General features: G+C 41.6%; 1 protein-coding gene and 1 long non-coding RNA gene across 5 annotated transcripts in view; one reads left to right on the plus strand and one right to left on the minus strand.

Annotated features, from left to right (window-relative positions):
- Positions 1 to 19,878, plus strand: part of POPDC1 (popeye domain cAMP effector 1) — a 55,989-nt gene that overhangs the window by 19,058 nt on the left and 17,053 nt on the right. The window contains exons 2-4 of one of the 4 annotated variants that reach the window (XM_080389854.1): positions 7,522 to 7,551; positions 12,763 to 12,996; positions 15,290 to 15,414. In XM_080389854.1, the coding sequence (XP_080245980.1) occupies positions 12,774 to 12,996; positions 15,290 to 15,414 (348 nt within the window). In that variant the 5' untranslated portion in view covers positions 7,522 to 7,551; positions 12,763 to 12,773. Of the gene's footprint in view, positions 1 to 7,393; positions 7,552 to 7,671; positions 8,200 to 12,758; positions 12,997 to 15,289; positions 15,415 to 19,878 lie in introns of those variants that run through there. The other 3 variants (XM_080389857.1, XM_080389856.1, XM_080389855.1) reach the window with 3 other exon arrangements.
- LOC308064814 lies at positions 1,819 to 7,335 on the minus strand. The gene is made up of 2 exons (XR_013928536.1): positions 7,251 to 7,335; positions 1,819 to 7,219 (listed from the first exon to the last, which is right to left on the minus strand). It is a non-coding gene; the product is annotated as an uncharacterized lncRNA (long non-coding RNA).

Below are 19,878 nucleotides of genomic sequence, written 5' to 3' on the forward strand. Positions count from 1 at the left end.
GAGTGTGTAGGAGAAAGGCAGCACAGACATCTCATCTGCGAGCCCCAGGATTTGGGGTCTCATCCCAAATCGCGGCTAGCAAAGCCCTTCTAGAGGGTAGCTTTGCAGGTGGTCCTGCTGGCAGAGGGTTTGGACCCAAATCATCACTCTTCAAGCCACAAAGGTTGTTAAACATTGTCATAGGCTGGGAAAAAAGATGGGATGTTCTCAAAAGCTTGTGGGAGCAGAAGGATTTTTATAGTAGTTGTTGTTCTGCTGTGGATTCCCAGGCCATCTTACTCAGTTGTCAGTTCTACCACAGCTCCTAATTTAAGGGATCTGTGGTGTCTTGTGGGGACAAGACTATTTTCTTACCTCAGTGGGGTTTTGAAGATAAACAATGATAAGAGATAGATGATTAAGAACACAGACACTAAAGTCCTATAAATGAACAATTGTGATAAAATAATGGTGATAAACTACAGTTTTAGCAGCAAATCCCATGGTTTTTGTTGTATGCACTAGTAACTCTCCACCCAAACTTGTCTAAAGCCCAGGATATACAATAATTTTCTGAGTCAAAGGTATGTTACGCTGAGAAAGAAATTGAAGCAAAAAATCCAATTTCATGGATAAATGTTCTATGTGTTTGTATAGATGTGGGAGCACCATCACCTTCTGTACCAACCACATGTTTTAGGCAACTATTAAAGCATCTCAGGTCTGTGAAAGGAGGGGAGTGAGTCCCTGTCCCTAGGCAAGGATGCTGGCTGGGTGGGGGTGAGGCACACATCCCTGTTTCGTGTTTCCCATGTGTAGGTTTTAGGGACTCTTAAGAAGCGTACAGGACAATCTAGGTACCCAATGCTGCATTTGGACTCCCAGGGGCCAGCAGTAGGACAGGGCTACAAAGGTGGGATATCAGCAGGTAAGCTATGAGATGGGTATCAAACATGTTAGGTATGACCCTGTATCTTCCCATACACATTCTTTTACACTGGGGTGCACAGAAAATAACTTATTCGGTAATAAAAGTGAGGCAAGCCAATTCACATCTGCCAGGATACACAAGGATGAGTATCAGCAGTTCCTATAATACAGCCATTGTGCTGGAAATCCTTGCTGTGCTTTGTTCATCTAACTCGTTCATGTTAAAAATCTTCAAAACTTACTGATTTTGGTTTTAGCAGCTATCCTATTTTACTAAGAGATTTAGCTTAGATAAAATATTTTGAATACTTATTTTGAATATGAAGTAAAACTGTCCTGTTTTCCTTTACAGAAAAGTTGAGTCTCAGATGATATTTTAAAGCAGATCTCCCTAGTGAGGTGAATGGGATTACTTCTTAAAAACTAGTCATACAGCCAGCACTGTGCTCTGTTTTTTTACTGGGTCTTCATTTTCTTGTTCAGTTATGGCTTTTCAAAAACATAGTGTCTTTTTGGTATGTATGTTCATTATTTAAAGAATTAATGAGTAAGTATTCGTAGGAAAAAATACAATAAATATTGATATTCTGAATTCAGGTATGGAACATAAAGCTTTTTTATATTGGTTTTGGTTTTAAAAATTATTAGTAATTTTTTTTACTACAGTCATTGCCATTTTAGTTCTGAAAGTGCTTTATACATTGGTATATGTATTTAAATTAATACTACACACAAAAGCAATAATCATATATATCTGTATGTGCATTGCAATCTGTATCCCTGTTTTTAACCCTATATAATAGGGGTTGGTTTGTTGCTTTTTTCTTTACAGAACAAATAAGTATAATAAATGTTACTCAGAAGATGGTCTTATTTATTCATTGAAATTAGAGGAAAAAATGTTTTGGGTTTTTTTTTCTGTTTGCCTTTACTCTCAAAGAATACAGTAGCAAGAAACAGTTGTGGTATATTATAACTCAGCACCCATTTTGATAGTCATTTATGATATGCACAGCTGAAGTCCAGCCTTTGGATGTACAAAGCAGCAGAGGTGGGGTGCACTGTAAATGTGGGCTGGGTGCTCCTGAGCAACTGTTTGATGCTGACTCTTCTGAAATGGTAGTGGAGGCAGCTAATGCAGAAATTGGGTGCTTATTAACATCTTAAAGTTTATGGTCAAAACAAGGCGTATTTCAAAATCTCTTATTTAGGACTGCTAATCTGATGAAGTGCATAAAATATTCCTGCTTGCTACTTGGGCTACATCAACCTGTTTCTGTGCATTTGGACCAAACTTGTGCATTCCTGGTTTGCTTTTTGCTCTTGAACTTTTGTTCCTAGCATTTATTTTGGCTTACTTTCTTCCCCAATATGTTCCTTTATGGGATTATCCATTTTCTGCCCCCTCTTGGTCTCTTCTCTCTGTGTCTTTTTGCAAAGAAAAGAGATGTTTAAAAGAGATATCTCATGCCCATTCACAGTTCTTCTGAGCTGATCTATTTACCTTTTCTTCCCCCTCAGAGTCTGGAGGATTTTCACTCTCAAATCCTACATGCTTTCTGTGTCACTTGTTTAAATAATCCCATAGACTCATCTGCCTCCCCCACTTCCTCTTTGTCCTCCTTCCTCAAGAGTTTAAGTTAGATTATTTATGTATTTATTCATTTATTTTAGTTCTGCCTGTCCTTCTGGATAATGTTAAACACTTGGGGTTTAGTTCCTTTTTTATCTTGAAATAAAATTCTAAGCCTTATCAGTAATTTTAAAAATTCCTAGAAAACAGTAGTTTTTAATGATGCTAATATGCAAAGTCCTGGAGATTCAAGCCTAGACTTTGGTTCTCAAAAACAGTTATTGGTGAATATTAAAATGCACAGCTAAAAAGGACTTTTATTGCAACAAAACATTAATTGCCATTATACCAACACCCAAAAGCACACACACATTTATACCCTGACAATATTTGCAATTCCTTTGATTTATACAGTCATACAGGCTCACAAAAATTCACACAAATCTCTGCAGAGAGAACATTGTGAGCTGCAGTTGAGATGAATTTACTTCAGGATTAGCACAGACATCTTTGCGTGATCACTTTGGACTTTCTTTGTGCATGGAAGTTGTCCAAAAAGGGAACAGAAAAATCACAGCCAGTTCAAGCAGTGCTGCCAAATTCGCTGTAATGGGGACCCTTAAGAAATGGGCCGTCACCCAGTGCAGCAGACAGATGCAATGCAAAAGCACTGCTTTACTTGTCTTCTAATTATGTATAAATTAAGAGCTGCCTCGCATTAACAAGAGCAACATGTTGATAGCAACCTGAGTCCTGAACAAGAGATGTGGTCAAAATCAGTCTCTGTTATTCCTCTGTTTCCAGAAAGAAGCGAACCTGTGAGGGCAGGCTCCCTGTTACTCCCTGCTGCTGTCAGCAAGCTGCCCTGGCAGGACAGTAACCTGCACTATGGACACCATGACCCCACCATAGGAAATCCAACTGGTTTTATAGCAGCTCTTCTTTTTTGAGGGCGAACCATGTGATTTAGGTAGAACTAGAGCAAGCGGAGCAGACCCTTCCAGCAAGTCTCAGAAAAATCACTTGCAAGCAGCGCGTAGGCTTGCATATATTTGTAGAAATTGTTCACTGAGCAATTTCAAATAATGAACATACAAATTAAATTGTCAGCAGGAGACTGCTCATGCGTAATTTGGGAACAGGGATAATTGCTAAAGTGTGATTGAATAAATTGTTTACTGTGCACAGTTTAGATAACTTTAAATAGCAAACAATTTTACTCTGCCCTTATACCTCAGGATCATGTACACTTTGGATAAACATCTACAACAACTAGTGCATCTGTTAAAACTTGGATACTTTGATAGATTGTTTTAGAAGAAAGTTGGCTCCTGGCTCCAAGTTTGCAACAATCAATTACCATACTGTTAGTCAGACACTTGGAAGCCCTGGGATATGATGTTTTGTACCTCAAATTCAAACAAAGAGATAGCCCTTCTCGTATAAACAGGAGACACCGTCCCTGCAGATGTGGCATGGGAAAAATTGCCTGGCTATACATCAGAAAGTGGCTGTTGGAGGGTATGACGTAAAAATGCACCAGAATGCACACACTGCTCTTAAATAAACCCCCAGAATATTAAAGAGCTGAGAGAGTATTTATCATTCACAACCTCTTCCATCCAAAGTTCCTTCTAAGAAAACATAATCCTTGAGGATGCTTTCAGGCAAAACCCAAATAAATATTTTTTCTGTGGAAAATATGTGTAGTTTTACAGTTATACGGCACATAATTTTAGTATCTGGGATGGGATTTGTCTCACTGAAACGTGGCACTTCTGAACTATGCCAGCATATTTCATCCCACTTCAGACAGTTGTCATACACAGGATTAATTACTTTCTAAAAGAGCCCTCTTGCATTGTCTGTAGAGGGAGTTTAAAAGATTAGTTTAGAGTAGGCATCTTCTAAGCTGTAGATGCTGAGTACGCTTCCTGAAACTATAAATGGAAACATTTCATAGATCTCACCATTGTCTGAAAATAGCCCAGTCAGCTTGGCACATCTGGGATCCCAAATACAAAACATTTGTTCTCTTTAGTGAAAACTTTGCCTAAAAAAGGCTGCATGATTGGGCTGTCATTTGGAAAAGGCAGAGCGCTTGCAATTTTACAAAAAGTTACTTTATCATCTGCTTAATAAAGTCTTCTGATGCCCGGCTAGGCTGAACTGAGAAGCAGGAGAGGGAGGCTCTAGTCTCAGCTATGCTTCTGAACTCCTGCCTGACCTCTCTGCTCAGCAACATCTCCCTGCACCATCAGCAGCTCTTATTTCCCCGGCAATACAGAAGAACAGCCAGGCACCAAGAGGTTAGGGTATACTGTCAAAGATCACAAAGCAGGACGCTGGAGATAAGGAACAAGACCGCGCAATTTGCAACATCCATGTGACATTTTTTACTGTGGACTATTACTGCAGGAAATAGCTAAATAATTGGAGAAAGTACTGAAGCTATCAAGAGTTTAATAGCAGAAGAAACATGACAGAGAGAAAGTCTGCATCGATGAACAGCTGTAACACCATTAGACCTGTCTCTGCTAACAAAATGCATCAATTCAACACAAATCTCTGAAAACTGATCTATTTGAAGCTAACTCCTCATCAATGAAAATGCAAAGTTTTTATTTCTTGCCTGTCAAATTAATTTATATTATCAGACTTCAATGAACTTGTACTTTATTTAAACCCATTCTTAAAGTCTTTACAGCGGTTTAAGAGTAGAACATGAAGCTGATTTTATTAAACCAGCCCATTCTCCTACAGTACATGAGACCTTGGCTTAAGACAATAAAGTCTACTTAATACGTTCTTCTACTTAGATAACATTTTAGTTATCTATACAACTATAGAAAATGCTATGTTATCTAAGATTACCTATATAACTAAAGGTTATGTAAAATTACGGCCATTAATACCTGCATAGGACTATGTGCTATTATCTATATAAAATTGATGCTACTCATCGTATTAGATAAAGGAAGGCTTTTCTTCTAGACGTGGGTGCACCCCACAGCATAAGGCTAGAGTCCATCAGAGCCATGTCTACACTCTTCATCTACTTATGGTCCTCCTGGAGGGCCAGGCAGCTCAGATCCTCCCTCATTTCTCTTTCCGCTGACAGCTGTACTAGATACCACCTCCTACGTTACCCACGCAGCTTGGTTCTTACCGCCCTGCTGCACAGGGGGAATGACATTTAATCATGAATATACTGAAATATAAAGGTTCCAAGAAAGTAACTGCAATCAGGGCAAAGTTCTACACCTTCACATGGCTGCAAATACTATTACTTCACACCAAGCTTTCTTACCTAGGATTTTCTGCACTGGGCTAAGCAGATACTGTTTACCACCAAGGCTCCCCACAAAAGCAGAGAAGACCTGCAGGGTAATGAGAGAAGTACAAGGACTTTATAAAAGATACAACTAGTACAACTAAGCATTCTTCTCCAATGCATAACATTCAGTAACATGCTAGAAAATGTTTACACGACAGTCTAGATTTGGATAGGAGCTCTGTGACCAGCCACTTTGTATGCTGCTTTTGGAAGCTACTTGGCTTTGCTCCAGCAAGCATGGCTGAATATTATCAATCTCAAACACATGCTAGATGCTGTATCTCTCCTGACCATTCCCATGGCCATGCTATCCTGACTCGCTCTTCCCACCCTTTTTCCATCTCACTTACCCTGCGTATCTCAGAAAGAGCAAACACACCCATAAGAATGACTGGCTGGTCAGAGGAAACAACAGTCCCAAATCAAATCCTTTGTAATAAATTCCCGATGTATTTTGGAAAATCAGGTCTTACACGAGGCAGCAGGATTCATAAAAAACCTGTTCACATGGCACACATCACTGGAACAATCCAGATCTCTTCTCCAAGAGGTCAAGCCAAGAACAACCATTAATAAAGCTGGAGCCTCCTAAGACACATGTTGATGCGTACGTGTATAAACTGTTACTTCAAAAACAATGCAGTATTCTGTATTCTTTCCAAAAACGTAAGTAATAATGCTTTCCATATGCTCTCAGCTGCTGAAAAAAAGCCCCAAATCACTTTGTAGCTAGCTCATCAGAAGGTATTGAATGAGATTTTCTGCCTTTGTAGTCCTCATTTATCACTGGCAGGTTTGGGGATGGGTTGGGATGCCCACAGACTGTATCTGGAATGCCCTTCACCACTGGATGCTGCACATCAACATCCTGGAGATGACGGCAGACTTGGTGGCTCCTTTGCCTGTCCTGCAAGCCTGGTGGTGCAGCAGAGGGCTGGACAGGGCATCAGCAGAGTAATCCACCAACACGCAGGTGGCCCACTTTGGAAGCACATCATTTCTGGGAGCTGTCAAACTGCCACACGAGCAAACTTGGTGACATTTCTTAAACATTATGCTCATGACAAAGCAACCACAGCAGGTGCCAAGTCGAGAAGCGCGGTCTTATAAAGGCTATCTTGGCTCCTTGACTCACCATATAGGGGAAACACTGCTTGCCACCCGTTTAGGGGCACGTTCAGCTCTTCTAATTTTAACCACCCACGGGCGAGGCGAGGCGCGCTGCCCGCGCTCGGCCCGCACCCCGGGGCGGATGGGGGCGGCGCTGCGGGGCCACACACCCCGCGGCCTTCGGTGCCCGGCCGGGCGCTGCTCGGCGCTCAGGGCCTCCCACCTGCCCGGCGACACAGCAGCTGCTGCGCGCACCCAGCGGGGCGCGCTCCCGTGGCCCCGCGCCGCACCTCGCGCCGCCCCGCCCCCTGGCGGCCGCACCTCGCGCCGCCCCGCCCCCTGGCGGCCGCGCCTCGCCCCGCGGCCCCCCGGGCCCCCGGCCGCCCGCAGCCCCCCGGGGCCGGCGGGAGGCGCCTGCGCGCTGCGGCCGCTCGGTGCCGGCCCCGGCGCTGGCGCCGCCCGCAGCCTCCCGCCGGCTTCTGCCTATTTTAGTCACAGCGGCGGCGCGGTGGCCGCGGCGGGACGTGGTGTCGGCGGTGCCGGGAGCGGCGAGGAGTGGCAGCGCGAGCCCGTCCCCGTCCCGTCCGAGCGGCCGGGAAACTTTTCCGAGGGCGCGGGGCAGGTAAGGGGCGCTCCTGCCGCCGGGGGCTGCGGGAACGGCCCTGCGGCGGGGAGCGCGGCGGGCAGGGCGGCCGCAGCGGCGCTTTACCTGGGCGGCGGCGGCGGGTGCCCCGGTCGGCTGCGGGCGCCAGCGCCCCTGTGGCCGCCGGGGGCCCCGCGCCCCCGGCCCCGCCGTCCCCGGGCGGGCGGACGCAGCTGCCGGGCGCGGTGCTGCTCGCCCCGGTCACGGCCCCGACGGGCGCCCGGGGAGCGGGGTCTCCGCTGGCGACCTTCCCGCGGAGAGGTGCAGCCTTGGAAACGGCCCTGCCGAGGGCAAAGGGGCAGGTGGTTCGCTTCATTTTTTAAATTTTTTTTTATTGTTACTGTTTTGTATAGGCGGCGGGTCTGGTGTTCGCAGGCTGCGGGCTGAGGTGGCGCTTGGGAGGGCTGCGCCCCCGGGCACTGCGCGGAGTGTGCCCGGGGCGGGGGGAGGGCGCGCCCGGGCTGGGGCCGGGGCCGTGCGGGGGCCCTGGCGGGGCGGGCGCGTGCGTTAAGCGTGCGGAGCGGGAGCGGTGGTAAGCGCTCTGTGGAATGAAGCGCGGAGTGAGGCTGGCAAGTGTCCGCGGTTAGCGGCGCATTTAATGGAACTTAACCTGCCCCAAAGAGCATGGTGAGCTGCATCTTTTCTTACACCGCTTTCGCGTTCACTCCTACTTCACTGTAAAAAGGAAATCGGTAACTTAAGCTGTAATTAACTCGATTACACTAGCACTGTTTGTCTTCAACTCACAAAAGCAAAGAAATTATTGACTATCTAAATTCCCTACGCAGCTTTTGTGCTACAAGACCATAGAAAAGTAGTTAAAGTTCTGCAGGTATTATAAAAAAACCCAACAAAATCGTTGAGCTTGATTTTTTTTTTTTTTTTTTCTCTTCTGTAAACTCCCATTCTGTCTACAAATGATGGACTGTGAAGTTGCAGTGACTATAAAGTTATACAAACATACTCAAGCAGAGCTTTGCGAAGCTCACTTGAATAATGTTGAACAGTAAAGCTGTGGGACGTCAGTGGTCCCTGTGAAGTGGGCAGTGACTCGAGTGGGACACACTGCCCTGTCCCCTCCCAGCTTCGCTGGCCTGTTCTCCTGCTAGAACCAGCTGCTTTAGATTTTTCTGCTATGTCTGTCTTCTGTGAGCATTGTGTAGGTATCCAGAAAACAGCTATTAGTTTTAAGAAGATGTATGGACTAAGTCTTTTGGGAATAGCTTTCAGAAGTTTGGTCTGTTGTGTAAAGATGTCCTGAGCATAGAAAAATGTTGAAGTTCACTGTATTTACGTTCTAGGAATTTGTATTTTCTGTCCTAAAGCCAGGTCAGATTCATGCACAAAGAAATTTAATAGGCTTTGTTTATGTTAACCATACTAATTGCTGATGGATTTAATGTTAAACGTGTCACTGAGTGGTGGGGCTTTTTTTTTTTTGCATTTGTTGTTTGGATTCCCCCCCCACACACACACCTTGTTTGGACAACAAGTTGGCTTGAGTTTTCAAACACTTGGTTTGGTAAGTCTCAGTCTGCATGATGGAAAAAATACTAGATATTAAAACATACTCTTTTAATTATTTGTCTTATGCTCCATAAAGCTTCCATTTAAGTTGATACTTTCCCAATTATTCCAAAATGATTTGACAGTGTTGGTTGTATTTTTATCTCCTGATATTGATATGTCTTCATGTATTGAAGACTTAAGCTTAAGACTTCAAAATGTGCTATGTTGATCCTTAGTCGACATAACCCTAAATTAAAATTTTTAAAGGTCTGATTCTGTAGTGAGAAAACTAATTTTTCGCTCTCTGAGGTAGGAGAGGGTAGGAAATGAAAATCGCTTGTTCCTGTGTTGAACAGCAGCTTTTTTCTAATTCTTCAGTGTTATTTGACAACAGTAGGCGTTAGGACTAAAGAATTGATCTAAAATTACAGAGATGTTATTTTGAATTTGCCTTTCTGGTGTTACCTGTGGACAAACATTGTAGGTTACACCTTGTAACCCTGCCTGCCTTTATTGTTGATTCTCAAGCAGGCTCCCTAGTTGAAATTCATGGGCAGCTTTCCTTCAGAGCCACAATCTGTCCTTGAGTCATTTTGCAGATAGCATCAATCTATTTCTGCCAGCTTTAAAATACTATCATGACAGAAGGTCTTCAGCTTTCTGCTGTTTTGTGGTACGTTAGTAATGCTGTAATGTTTGTGAGTAGTAAGTTCAAATGTATTCATGTAAGGACTTCAAGGTATTAAAGGCAAAGCTTATAAAATTAAAAACAAACAAACCAGCCCCCCCCCCCCCCAAAAAAAAAAAAAAAAAAAACACAAAACACCAAAAACAACAACAAAAAACCCCCCAAAACCCACAAAACAAAAAACACAAGAAATGGAGGTGGCTAGTTTCTGGTTCCTGGGTTCTAATTTGGGCAGCCAAGTGGGTTCTAATTTAGGCAGCCAAGTAGGTTGCCCAGACTTTCAAAAGCATTGACCATCCTGTTGTTACAACTGTGGACACTTGATGGCTTTAAATGACTTGGTCAACGCTTGCAGAAACATCTTCCCATTATGACAGTTTGTGGCTGGTGGTTTGTGGCATCAGTACCTATGGCTGAGGAGGGGGGTGGTGTTTTGGCAGGGATGTAAAAGAATGAGATTGTCGCATGTTGGAGTTAATTTGCCTTGTTGGGTTTCCACATTTTCAAATGTGTGGTGCTTTACAGCCAAGATTTAAAGAGTAAGGTAGCCTCTCTTCTTGATGCAGTACTAAATTTTGCTATTAAAAAATCAAGCATCTGGAAAGCTTTCTTGATTTGTAATCAGTTGCAGCTGAAGTTACTTGCAACCTGTTTTGATCTTGAGGTGAGTTGGTGGACTTAGAGCTGGTTCTGTATCTGTGAGTTCTGTTGGCATGTTAAGTGGTGCTTTTATTGGCAGGTGGCTGGACAGTGAAAGACCTAATGTAGATAAGAGACTCAGCTGATAACTGTTTGCAAAAGATCTAGAGGTACTGCTGGTCCAGTGTAACAAGTTTATATTGTTTGAAAACAGGAGCACAACGATGAGATGTGTGTAAGACTAACGCAAACTGTTACCCAGCTAGCAATTACCTTCTGTTTATGAACACATTAAAATGCCAGTCCTGCAGCTTTGTGCAGGTTTGTGCTTTGGCTCTGTGTGCGAGCAGCTTTGTCCAGACAGCAAAGCTGCTCTTGTGGCTCTGTTGCTAAACTCATACAAAAGAGCTGACATAAAATAAGACCATGTTTGGATGATGCCTGTATGATACCTGGGCCATGAATTTGGGCACAATGATTACTGGTAACAATTTAATGTTGAACTTGTTTATGCCAACAAAGCATACTTTAATTACCTTTGTGAATTAACTGTAGGAGCGAAGAGAGGAAAGTGAGCTTTTAACAAAATAAGTGAATTACGTATTTTGGTAAGAATTAATTTTTTTCTTTGAAAATAACTTCTATCCAGATATGGATAGCGCTATGTCAGTGTTAGTGTTTGATCATGCAAGATGCCTGTGCATGTTCTGTAGTGTGCCTCAGCTGTGACAGGCTCTGGGCATCAGAGAGGATCTATCAGAGGGTTGAGGTTTTCTTCCTGATTTCTTCCTCCTTACTACTTTAAAAAGATGTTTAAAAGATTGATCAATTTCAGAACCTGTCCACCTTGCTTATATCTTGTACACAAGTTTATTAGGAGAAAAATAGTGAAAAGAATGGATAAAACAGCTCAAAATCACTTCACAGCCCAAGAAGCATTCTCAAGTAACAGAAAGATGCTGAGTGTATTCCAGTCCGCAGGAAATACTGAGCGTATTAACTGTGACTCAGAATTGTCTGCTGAGCAGATGAATTACATGACAGTTAGGAAGCACACACAGCAGGGACGTGCACTGTCTCTGCAGAATGTACTTGAATGCAAATCCCGTGGTGTTGCATGTTACGGAGCCTGTTTGCTCAGTGATACATGCACCTATTTCATTTAACTAGCCTGAAGCTGAGCTCCCTGCTGTGGCAGTGGGGGACCATAGGTGTCTTACTGGAAGCAGGGTTCTCCTGTGGTTTTGACAGCCCATCTAGGAAAAGTTGTGTTCCTCTGGCTGGGAGTGTCTTAAAATCTTCCAGTTTTTCTTTGTAGTTTGTTTTTAATAGGAATTTTTTACTTTGTATTGGAAAGATATTTCCCACAGATATATTCTTAATTGGTGTGAAAGGAAAATATGCTAGACTTGCTATTACCACAGCAACAACAAAACCCTATGTATTTTTAGATTAGAAATCAGCTTTTTTAATTGTCTCCTTTTCTCCGGGAGTTCCACAGACAACCAAAGGTCTTGCAAGCTTGCTCATACTAGGTAGACCAAATGATTTCCTTGAAAGACTAGCAGCCTCTTGTAACTTAGCAGCCTGGGCATCTCCCTTTCTGATTTGGTAGCATCTGATCAGCTAGCAGGAGAAATGGTAGTTTTTATTTACTGTTCTCAAAAGTGGTTTGGGGTTTTTTTGCCTATTCTGGTTAATGTGTGCAAGATGATATGTGGCTTAGGACACTTCCAAATGATCCCGCAAGAAAGCCAAAATTTGAAGCTTTCTCTGTTTTCAGTTTTTGTGTGGCTTGTTGGCTTTTTTAATCAACCAAACAGCACATGTTCCTCCTTTTAAGACCTTCCATTCCTTATTTAGACGAACAGCTTTATGTAATACGTCTCCTTTATGGTGTATAAACTTATTTTCTTTTTTCTTTCTCATCTAGGTTGTTAAATTCTCTTATGTATTCACTTTACCTAAGATTGTAGACCTATTCAATAAATGGTAGACCAAAACGGGGTATTTTTTTTTAAATTTGTACTAGGAACAATACAAAAAATGGAATGTTTTACTGAGCAATGACAGTCATAGTAGCTAGTCTTCAGACAGCATTGTTTATGTGCCTACAGTCCAAACTTCAAAATGTACCATTCTTCAAACCTAGCACTTAGGTGAAAGAGATAGTAAAGCATTACTGAACTATAGATCTAGCTTACCCTTTTAAAGCATTTGTAGATTTGTTCTGTGAATGATAACAAAAAATATATCCTGGGAAGAGAGGCAGTAGTCCTAAAATCCATTTGTATGTCTAATATATTTCAGTTTAATGCTCAGTGATTATTTTCTTTTTTTTCTTCTCATTGCAGGAGTCTCCAAGATGAATACTACAGTAATGAGCCCACTCACTGTTACTCCACTAGATTTTATTCCAGACTTAAAAAATGCAACTCTTGTGCCTTTCAATGAGACTGCATGTGAAAACTGGAAGGAGATTCATCATCTTGTTTTCCACGTGGCAAATATTTGTTTTGCAGTTGGACTGGTTATTCCAACTACTCTGAATCTTCATATGATCCTTCTGCGAGGTCTACTCACCATAGGTAGGAGAATTGTAGGAGAGATTTGCAGCCTTCCTTTGACAGAAAAAGCAGTTCATGGCCATTACGGAGCTGGTCTCTTCAGCTTGTGGTGAAATTAGAGCCCATATTCATGATTGTTGTACTCTGCTCAAGGTGTTCTTGGTGTAGATGGGGGTCTGTTCTGACCCTGACATACTTTTTTTTTTCTTTTTCTTTTTTTTTTTTGAAAAGGTTATATGTGCCTAGGCTCTTAATTTCCCAGAGACGTAACTTATGATTTCAGCTCTGTGAACATGCCAGCTTGAATACAAGTGGACCCCACTTACTTTAGATACTTTAGATGTGACTGGCTGCTTAAAATTAATTACGTTGCAAATCACAGTTAAGTCTATGGATCCTTAAGACCTTAATTTTAGGTTTCAAGTAAGTACTGGGACTATGTATTGGCTGGTGCACTGGCTTAGTGTGTCTGCAGTAGGTGAGGGTTTTCCCTGAGATTAATGTCGGCCCACCTGTTCTTTAAATGTGGCTTCAAACACATGGCACTAGAGGATCACCAGCATTATTTTCATTGCCTATTTAGAAGCACAGGCTTTCGGTATGGAGGGCATTCAGTGTTCTGTTTCTTCCAGTTATGTTTCTTCCACCACTGTAGGCATCTTGCAACACCAAAATTTGACTTCAGAGGAAAAACTAAATTTGGCATGCTTGAGACTGTACAAGTGTGGTTTGATTTGTAATGCTTTTGCAGTCCCACAGCTGTTTTAAAGCCCTTGTACTTGTGTGGGACAAGGTCTTTGTGATCAAAAGAGGAGGAGGAGCAGGTCATTGCAGTGTAAGGAAGATAAACTCTACTGTATCACAACACAGAGCATGTTTAAGTATTTTAAAGTGAGAATGCTTATTTTATGATAGGACTTCTATGGTTGAGCTTACAATGATCTTCCCTCTTTTTTTTTTTTTTATAGCTATTATAGGATAACTTATTAAAACAAACTGCACTGACCAAGGGTCTGAGCAATGCAAGGTGTTTTTTTCAATCTTGTGTATCTCTCCTTTTAAAAGCAAAAGGAGCTCTGCACTTGCTGAGCCTGCCCCTTTGATCTGTAGGTCTTGTATTTTGAGCAGATATGGAATCAGAGTTTTGCAAGCTTGAGGTGGCAGCTGGAAGCGAACTTAATCTGTGGGCAGCATAAGTAATAAAGCCTAGTTTCTAGGGATCTGTCCCCTTTGCTTTGATGGCCTTGCCCCACCTCTGTGCTGCTCCACGATATTGCTGCTTTTTAATATTTCCAGACCTCATACCCTCCTTTCCCTTATAATCTAATTAACCAGCTGATCAAGAGTCACCTTATTTTGATCTTTCTGATCTGTGTGTAAATGGTGCCTGGCCAATTAACAACCCAGACAGAATAGGTAATACTAATTTCATGAATCATCATCCTTTTCAAGGAGAAAGGGGAAGGGACACTAATTTGGTACCTTGTCCCTTATTGTCTTTGCACAAAACTTAAGGGAAAACAGATCTGTGACCTCCACAGCCATCCCTATTGGATGGTAGGCTCACAGTTGCATAACCATTTGATAAGTATTGTCTTTGTAAGCTAGAATAGAATCCTTAAAGAGAAGGCATGCTGTATGATCTAAAGCAAATGTCACTATTCAAAGTAAAGCAGCTAAAAAAAAAAAAAAAGAATAAGCATTTGAAATTTCCTCTTTGTCATACAAGAGAATTCAGGTTCCTGCTGTGACCTTGTCAAAATGCAGCAATGATACTTAGTTTAAATACTCAGAAATACCTACATATGACTTTAGGAGGTTTTTGTGCAAGTACTGCCCATTAGGTAGGTATGGATGCTACTGATCTGAACAACAAGCATTCATTTCTAAGCTCTTACTTGTCTAATTAATGCAATACTAGCAACAAAGTTTTGTGAGCTGCTTTTTTTTTTTTTTTTACTTAAGATACTGTTTTCCCCCATCCCATTTCTACTTCATTTTAGTAACAGACCATCGTGGGCTGCACCTTTCTGCTTTCTCCAGTCCCGATCTGAATTATTGTTGCTCCAGTATTGCAGTCACGTGCACTAGGACTGCAGTCTGCTGCCAGCCTGCCCTCAGTGCCTGTTGGTAGCATTGTAGTGATTAACTCCGCTATAACTGCATGCGTTGATCCACAGAGCCTAACTGTAGTAAAGCTTGTAGAATATGTTGCTTTTCAGTGTAATTGCACCCAGTGGACACAATCTTGATGGCTTTTTACAAATGTGTTTATTGTTCAGTGAAATTTAACTTCCTTTTTCTCATTTTACAGGATGTGCATTGTTCATCATTTGGGCTACGCTCTATCGTTGTGCCTTGGACATAATGATCTGGAATTCTGTATTTTTGGTTGTCAACCTCTTACATTTCATATACCTAGTGTATAAAAGAAGACCGGTATGTATAATGGCTAAATTGCATGTGCAGTCTAGTAAGATGAAAGAAAAAGGAAGTTTTGCCCATGTTTGCTGGGCAAACCAATGAATTGCACAGTAGTTCTTGAATTAAGACAGGAGTTCTTTTGGACAAAGTCAGTTAGCTGCTTCAGGAAAGATCCAGACTGTAAGTATGATCTGATACAATACATGATTATTTCCCTGAAATCCATATTCTTGAAAAATGATTTGACTTCAGAAGTTATATTGGCTGCTTTTGGCTATTGGGTTTAGTTTTGGTGGTAAGGAAGGGGTTACACTGTTTCTTTGCAGAGAGAGAGCAGAAATGGTAGTTTGGGGTTGGTGTGGCGGGGGTTTTGTCATATTCTTTACCATCCTACCCACGAGAGTACATGCATACAGATCTCCTGAAATAAAATCCTATTAAGGTACTTAAAACTGAGCATTCCAGGACAGTAATCTTTTTAAATTGGGAGTTTGGAGAGTATCAAACTTTCCTAGCTCACTTAAGTCGAATATCCTCTGTGGTGGGAAAGGAGGCAGATGAGTGACAAGTACCCTTATAGCCTGTTATTTCAACCTTAGAACAAATGTTGATGTCTGTTTATAAATAACCTTCACACTCCTTGCTGGCAAGTGCTTTAGCCCACATGTTTTGTACTGCCACATTAATTTTAAATGCAAATGAAAGGTGAGATACTACTACCCTTTTTTAACATCTGAGATAAGCAGCACAATTGGGTAAGGTGTGGGAAAGTATTAAGTGAGATGATGCTTCCTTCTATCCCATTTAGTGCATTCATTGAGTTTTGAGGGTCATGTCATGCAACTCCAGCATCCTTCAGAAGGATGCATTGGGATTACTTTTGTCAAATGTACTCAAAGAATATATTTGACATGTATACCAAAAATAGAGGATTCTTTGCCCTGCCTTCAGCTAACTGTATATCCACTAGAAAATCCACTTATTTTGTTAGAACTCATCCAGAAGTGTATTCTGTTTCTACAAAATGATTAGCAACCCAACCTTCTGTTGGTATATGCACATGAAAACCAGATACTCTTTAATGTAACAGTTGCTCTTATGTGCCAATCAAATATTTATGAAGTGTTAAGTGTTCAAAATGTTAATATTATGTTCTGTAGTCTCTGAAATCTAAGGCAGATAGATTTGTAATGTGAAGGCTAAAGGAATATATATGGGGTTACATTATCAGCAGAATAACTTTGCCTTTGCCCAAAATCAGACACATTCTGGAAGTGTATAATAGCCGGAAATAAGTTCTTCACCAAATCAATGCAGCCTGTGCAAGAAGGCAGCTAGGAAATTGGCAACCTTCTCCTTTCCTGGCAAGGCAGCATAAAGCTTGACTTCTGTCTTGCCTAGGTGATAGCTTAAAACTAGCTAGACTGATCTACTAGTAGACACTTATAGACGTGTAGTAAGTATTTCTAGTCATTTAAATTAATCTTGGAGATTAATCTTCCCAGTGAAAGGATACGTTCCTCTTTGGTTTGTGTTGCTAATGCTGTTATTCTAGCCTATTCGGTCCATTTAGTCATCATCAAGACCTAGCAGTGTGGTGAGACTGCACCATGTTTCTGCTAGTCAGCCGTAGCTGTGCTGACCAGTGCACCGCATAGAGTAGTAACAGCTGTGATAATGATAATGTAGAGCCAGTGAAGCCAGACTCTACGTGTTTGTGTCTGCAGTTTAGATATCCTGCACAGGTGCTCTGGTTTTTAGTATGGAATGAGCTCATGTTGCATTCTTTTCCTGCAGTGAAGCCACAGAGTTAGCATGTTCTGCTTCCCCTCAACCAACCCACCAACTGAGCCTTTTAATATCATCTTGAGGCCTCTAGTCCTTTGTCAGGTGGGGCAGGAACTGGCTAACAAAGTCAGAAGTTATTGCTAAAGGCAGGAGTGCACAGCTGATACAAACTTTCTTCCCTAGAAAACCAAGCCTTAAAATTTACCTGTATCTTTAAAAGTGAGTTGTGGCATGTGTCCTTACAATTGGGCTTGTACTCCTATCAAAAATCTGAATAAAAGGTTATCAGACAGTAAAGGAGCATCTGGGGGAGGAGAACACACTGTGTTGTGCTTGAGTAAAAGAAAAAATAAAATCCTTACAATGTGTAAATCAATTCTAAATGAAGAAAAACATTTTATTCTATGATCACAGTTGTGTACTAAAAGCTATGTTAGTGCAGGCTGGGTTTTTTTTATGCATCATGGTATAGACTTCATCCTGTGATGAAAATAAGTGCCGCTTATTTTCACTAAATCCTCTAGTAAATTTGTTAGCAGGTTTATAGGGGTTAGGGTAAGTGGTAGAAGTAGATGAAGTACTCTATAGGTGGGTTTAAAAAGAAGGAATTGTGTGAGGACATGAAACTTGACTCAGACTGTCAGTTGCCAAAGTTGGTGGAAAATTACCTGTATTAGAGGAAGGAGTGGAGGACCTGCCTTTAACTTTGCTCTCCATTTCTGTAGCCCTTCCATGCTGGCTATGTAAGCACAGCAGAACTGAGGCACTTGGCACTCCCATAGACTGCACCATACACATGTGGTGCAAAACCACAGCTGTTTTTATATAGAGTAAACTAGAATTCTAGGCAGAGAATGTTAGAGGAAATAATAGGGAAAACAGACTTTGGGTGTCTTCTAAAATGCTGTGCAAGGTAAGGCTTTCAACTTAAGTAGAGCTAGAGCAAGCTATCAAAGGAAGAATAATTTAATGAAAAAGAGGTGGTAGAAAGGCTGAAATCTACAGTATGGCTAAAAACAACAGCAGAGCAAACTCTGGTAGGCAACCACAGTATATAAAAAGAGGCTAAAGGTTAAATTGCATCTGTCTACAACAAGTTGATAGATTGAGTACATCTACTTGAGTACATGTGTTAAAGGGAGAGTTCTGCCTACAGCGATGTTTCTCCAGTATGGAGCACAGATTCACCGAAAAGTTACCATCTGCAGAGCTACATGACCTCTACAACTTACAGCTTAGCCAAGAGTTACTTCTGATAGACTAGCCACGTAGTGGTGTTTCTTTGTATATTGAGACTTAAAATAATTTCAGTAATTTCCTTTCCATTAAGTTTAAGAAATTACAGGTTTTTTTGAGCATTTACATGGTAAAATACACTATTTTAATTGGTGTAATACATAATACTTCCAGTAATTATTTTTAAATCGGGTTGTTTTTAAAACGCATTGAGATGATATGGAAAGGTCTTTTTTTTTTAACTTTTTTTTCCAGAAAGACCTGGAAGGAAACTTAGTGTAAGATAAGTTCTAGGGTTTTTTCCTTTAGAGTTTTGATTCAAGGCACATAAATTGGGCAGAACTTCTAAGAGTGAATAATAGTTGAGTTGTTCAACAGCTTTGGGTGGGAACGGATGAGAAACCTAAGCCTGGATGTTTTTTTTCATTCCACAGTGTAAGTTGTGAATAAAGAAGTGTAGCATCTGGCTCTTGTTAGAGCATACCTAAATACTTCCCATGTCCTGGCAAGAACACCAAGCAGTTGTTTGGACCCAACTTGATCTATGGTGTGGAAGCTGTCCAGACAGCTACACTCCTCTGCTCTGGCTCCTGAACGAAACCAGAGGAGAGCAGGGCTGCTGAGGGGGCCGAGTTCCCCCCACACCTGTAGGCACAACCTTGTGTTCTGGCTGCTGGTGCTTGAAGTGTGGTTTAGCCACAGACTGTGCTGTTAAACTTCATGTTAGAACGTCAAAGGAGCACTTGTACAGCTAGATACCTACTCGGAGGCAAGCTAACAGGCCTGGCATTCACCCGAGTGCAGTGCTTGCCACGTGGAGTGTTATTGCTTGACTTTGTCCTAAATTGGATACAACATCATTTGGGGACTCTCCCAGCCAAGGTCCTGGGCTTGTGCTTGAGTCCAGCAATGCTTAAATAGTCTTCGTGGTGGTGGGTTTTGGGTATTTTTTTTATTCTAATCTGTCTGGGTCTCTGCATGACTCCTATCACTGTATCTGATTGTGGCCTAGGATTTGTGCTTTAAGCTAATGTGGACCATGTTACAGTAAATGTAAAACTACTTATTTCACTCTTGTCCCTATATGGATGTCTGCACTGAGCTTTTTCTCTCTGTCCATGGCAAAACACAGTATTGATCCACAGGAAAGGACAAGAAAAATTTCTCAAATTAAAAATAAAGCACTGGAAAGATCTAATGAAAACTCAGTCCTGGATGGTGATAGTACTTAATGACAGATATTTAATAGTTGAAATCAACTGCATTTAGAAGTTTTCTGCATGTATATGCCAACTCTGTGCTTCCCACCATGATCAAAATATGATTTTTCACCAATGCCATGAATGACAGAAGTGGCATGTTTGAATTTTTAGTTTCCTCTTCCTTGTTTGGTCAGATAAAATTTCTCTGGCACATAGGTTGTGGATAGTCATTTAACCCTGACCTTTGTAGATG

Source organism: Falco punctatus (genome assembly GCF_963210335.1).
Source record: "Falco punctatus genome assembly, chromosome: 5".
Taxonomy (NCBI): domain Eukaryota; kingdom Metazoa; phylum Chordata; class Aves; order Falconiformes; family Falconidae; genus Falco; species Falco punctatus.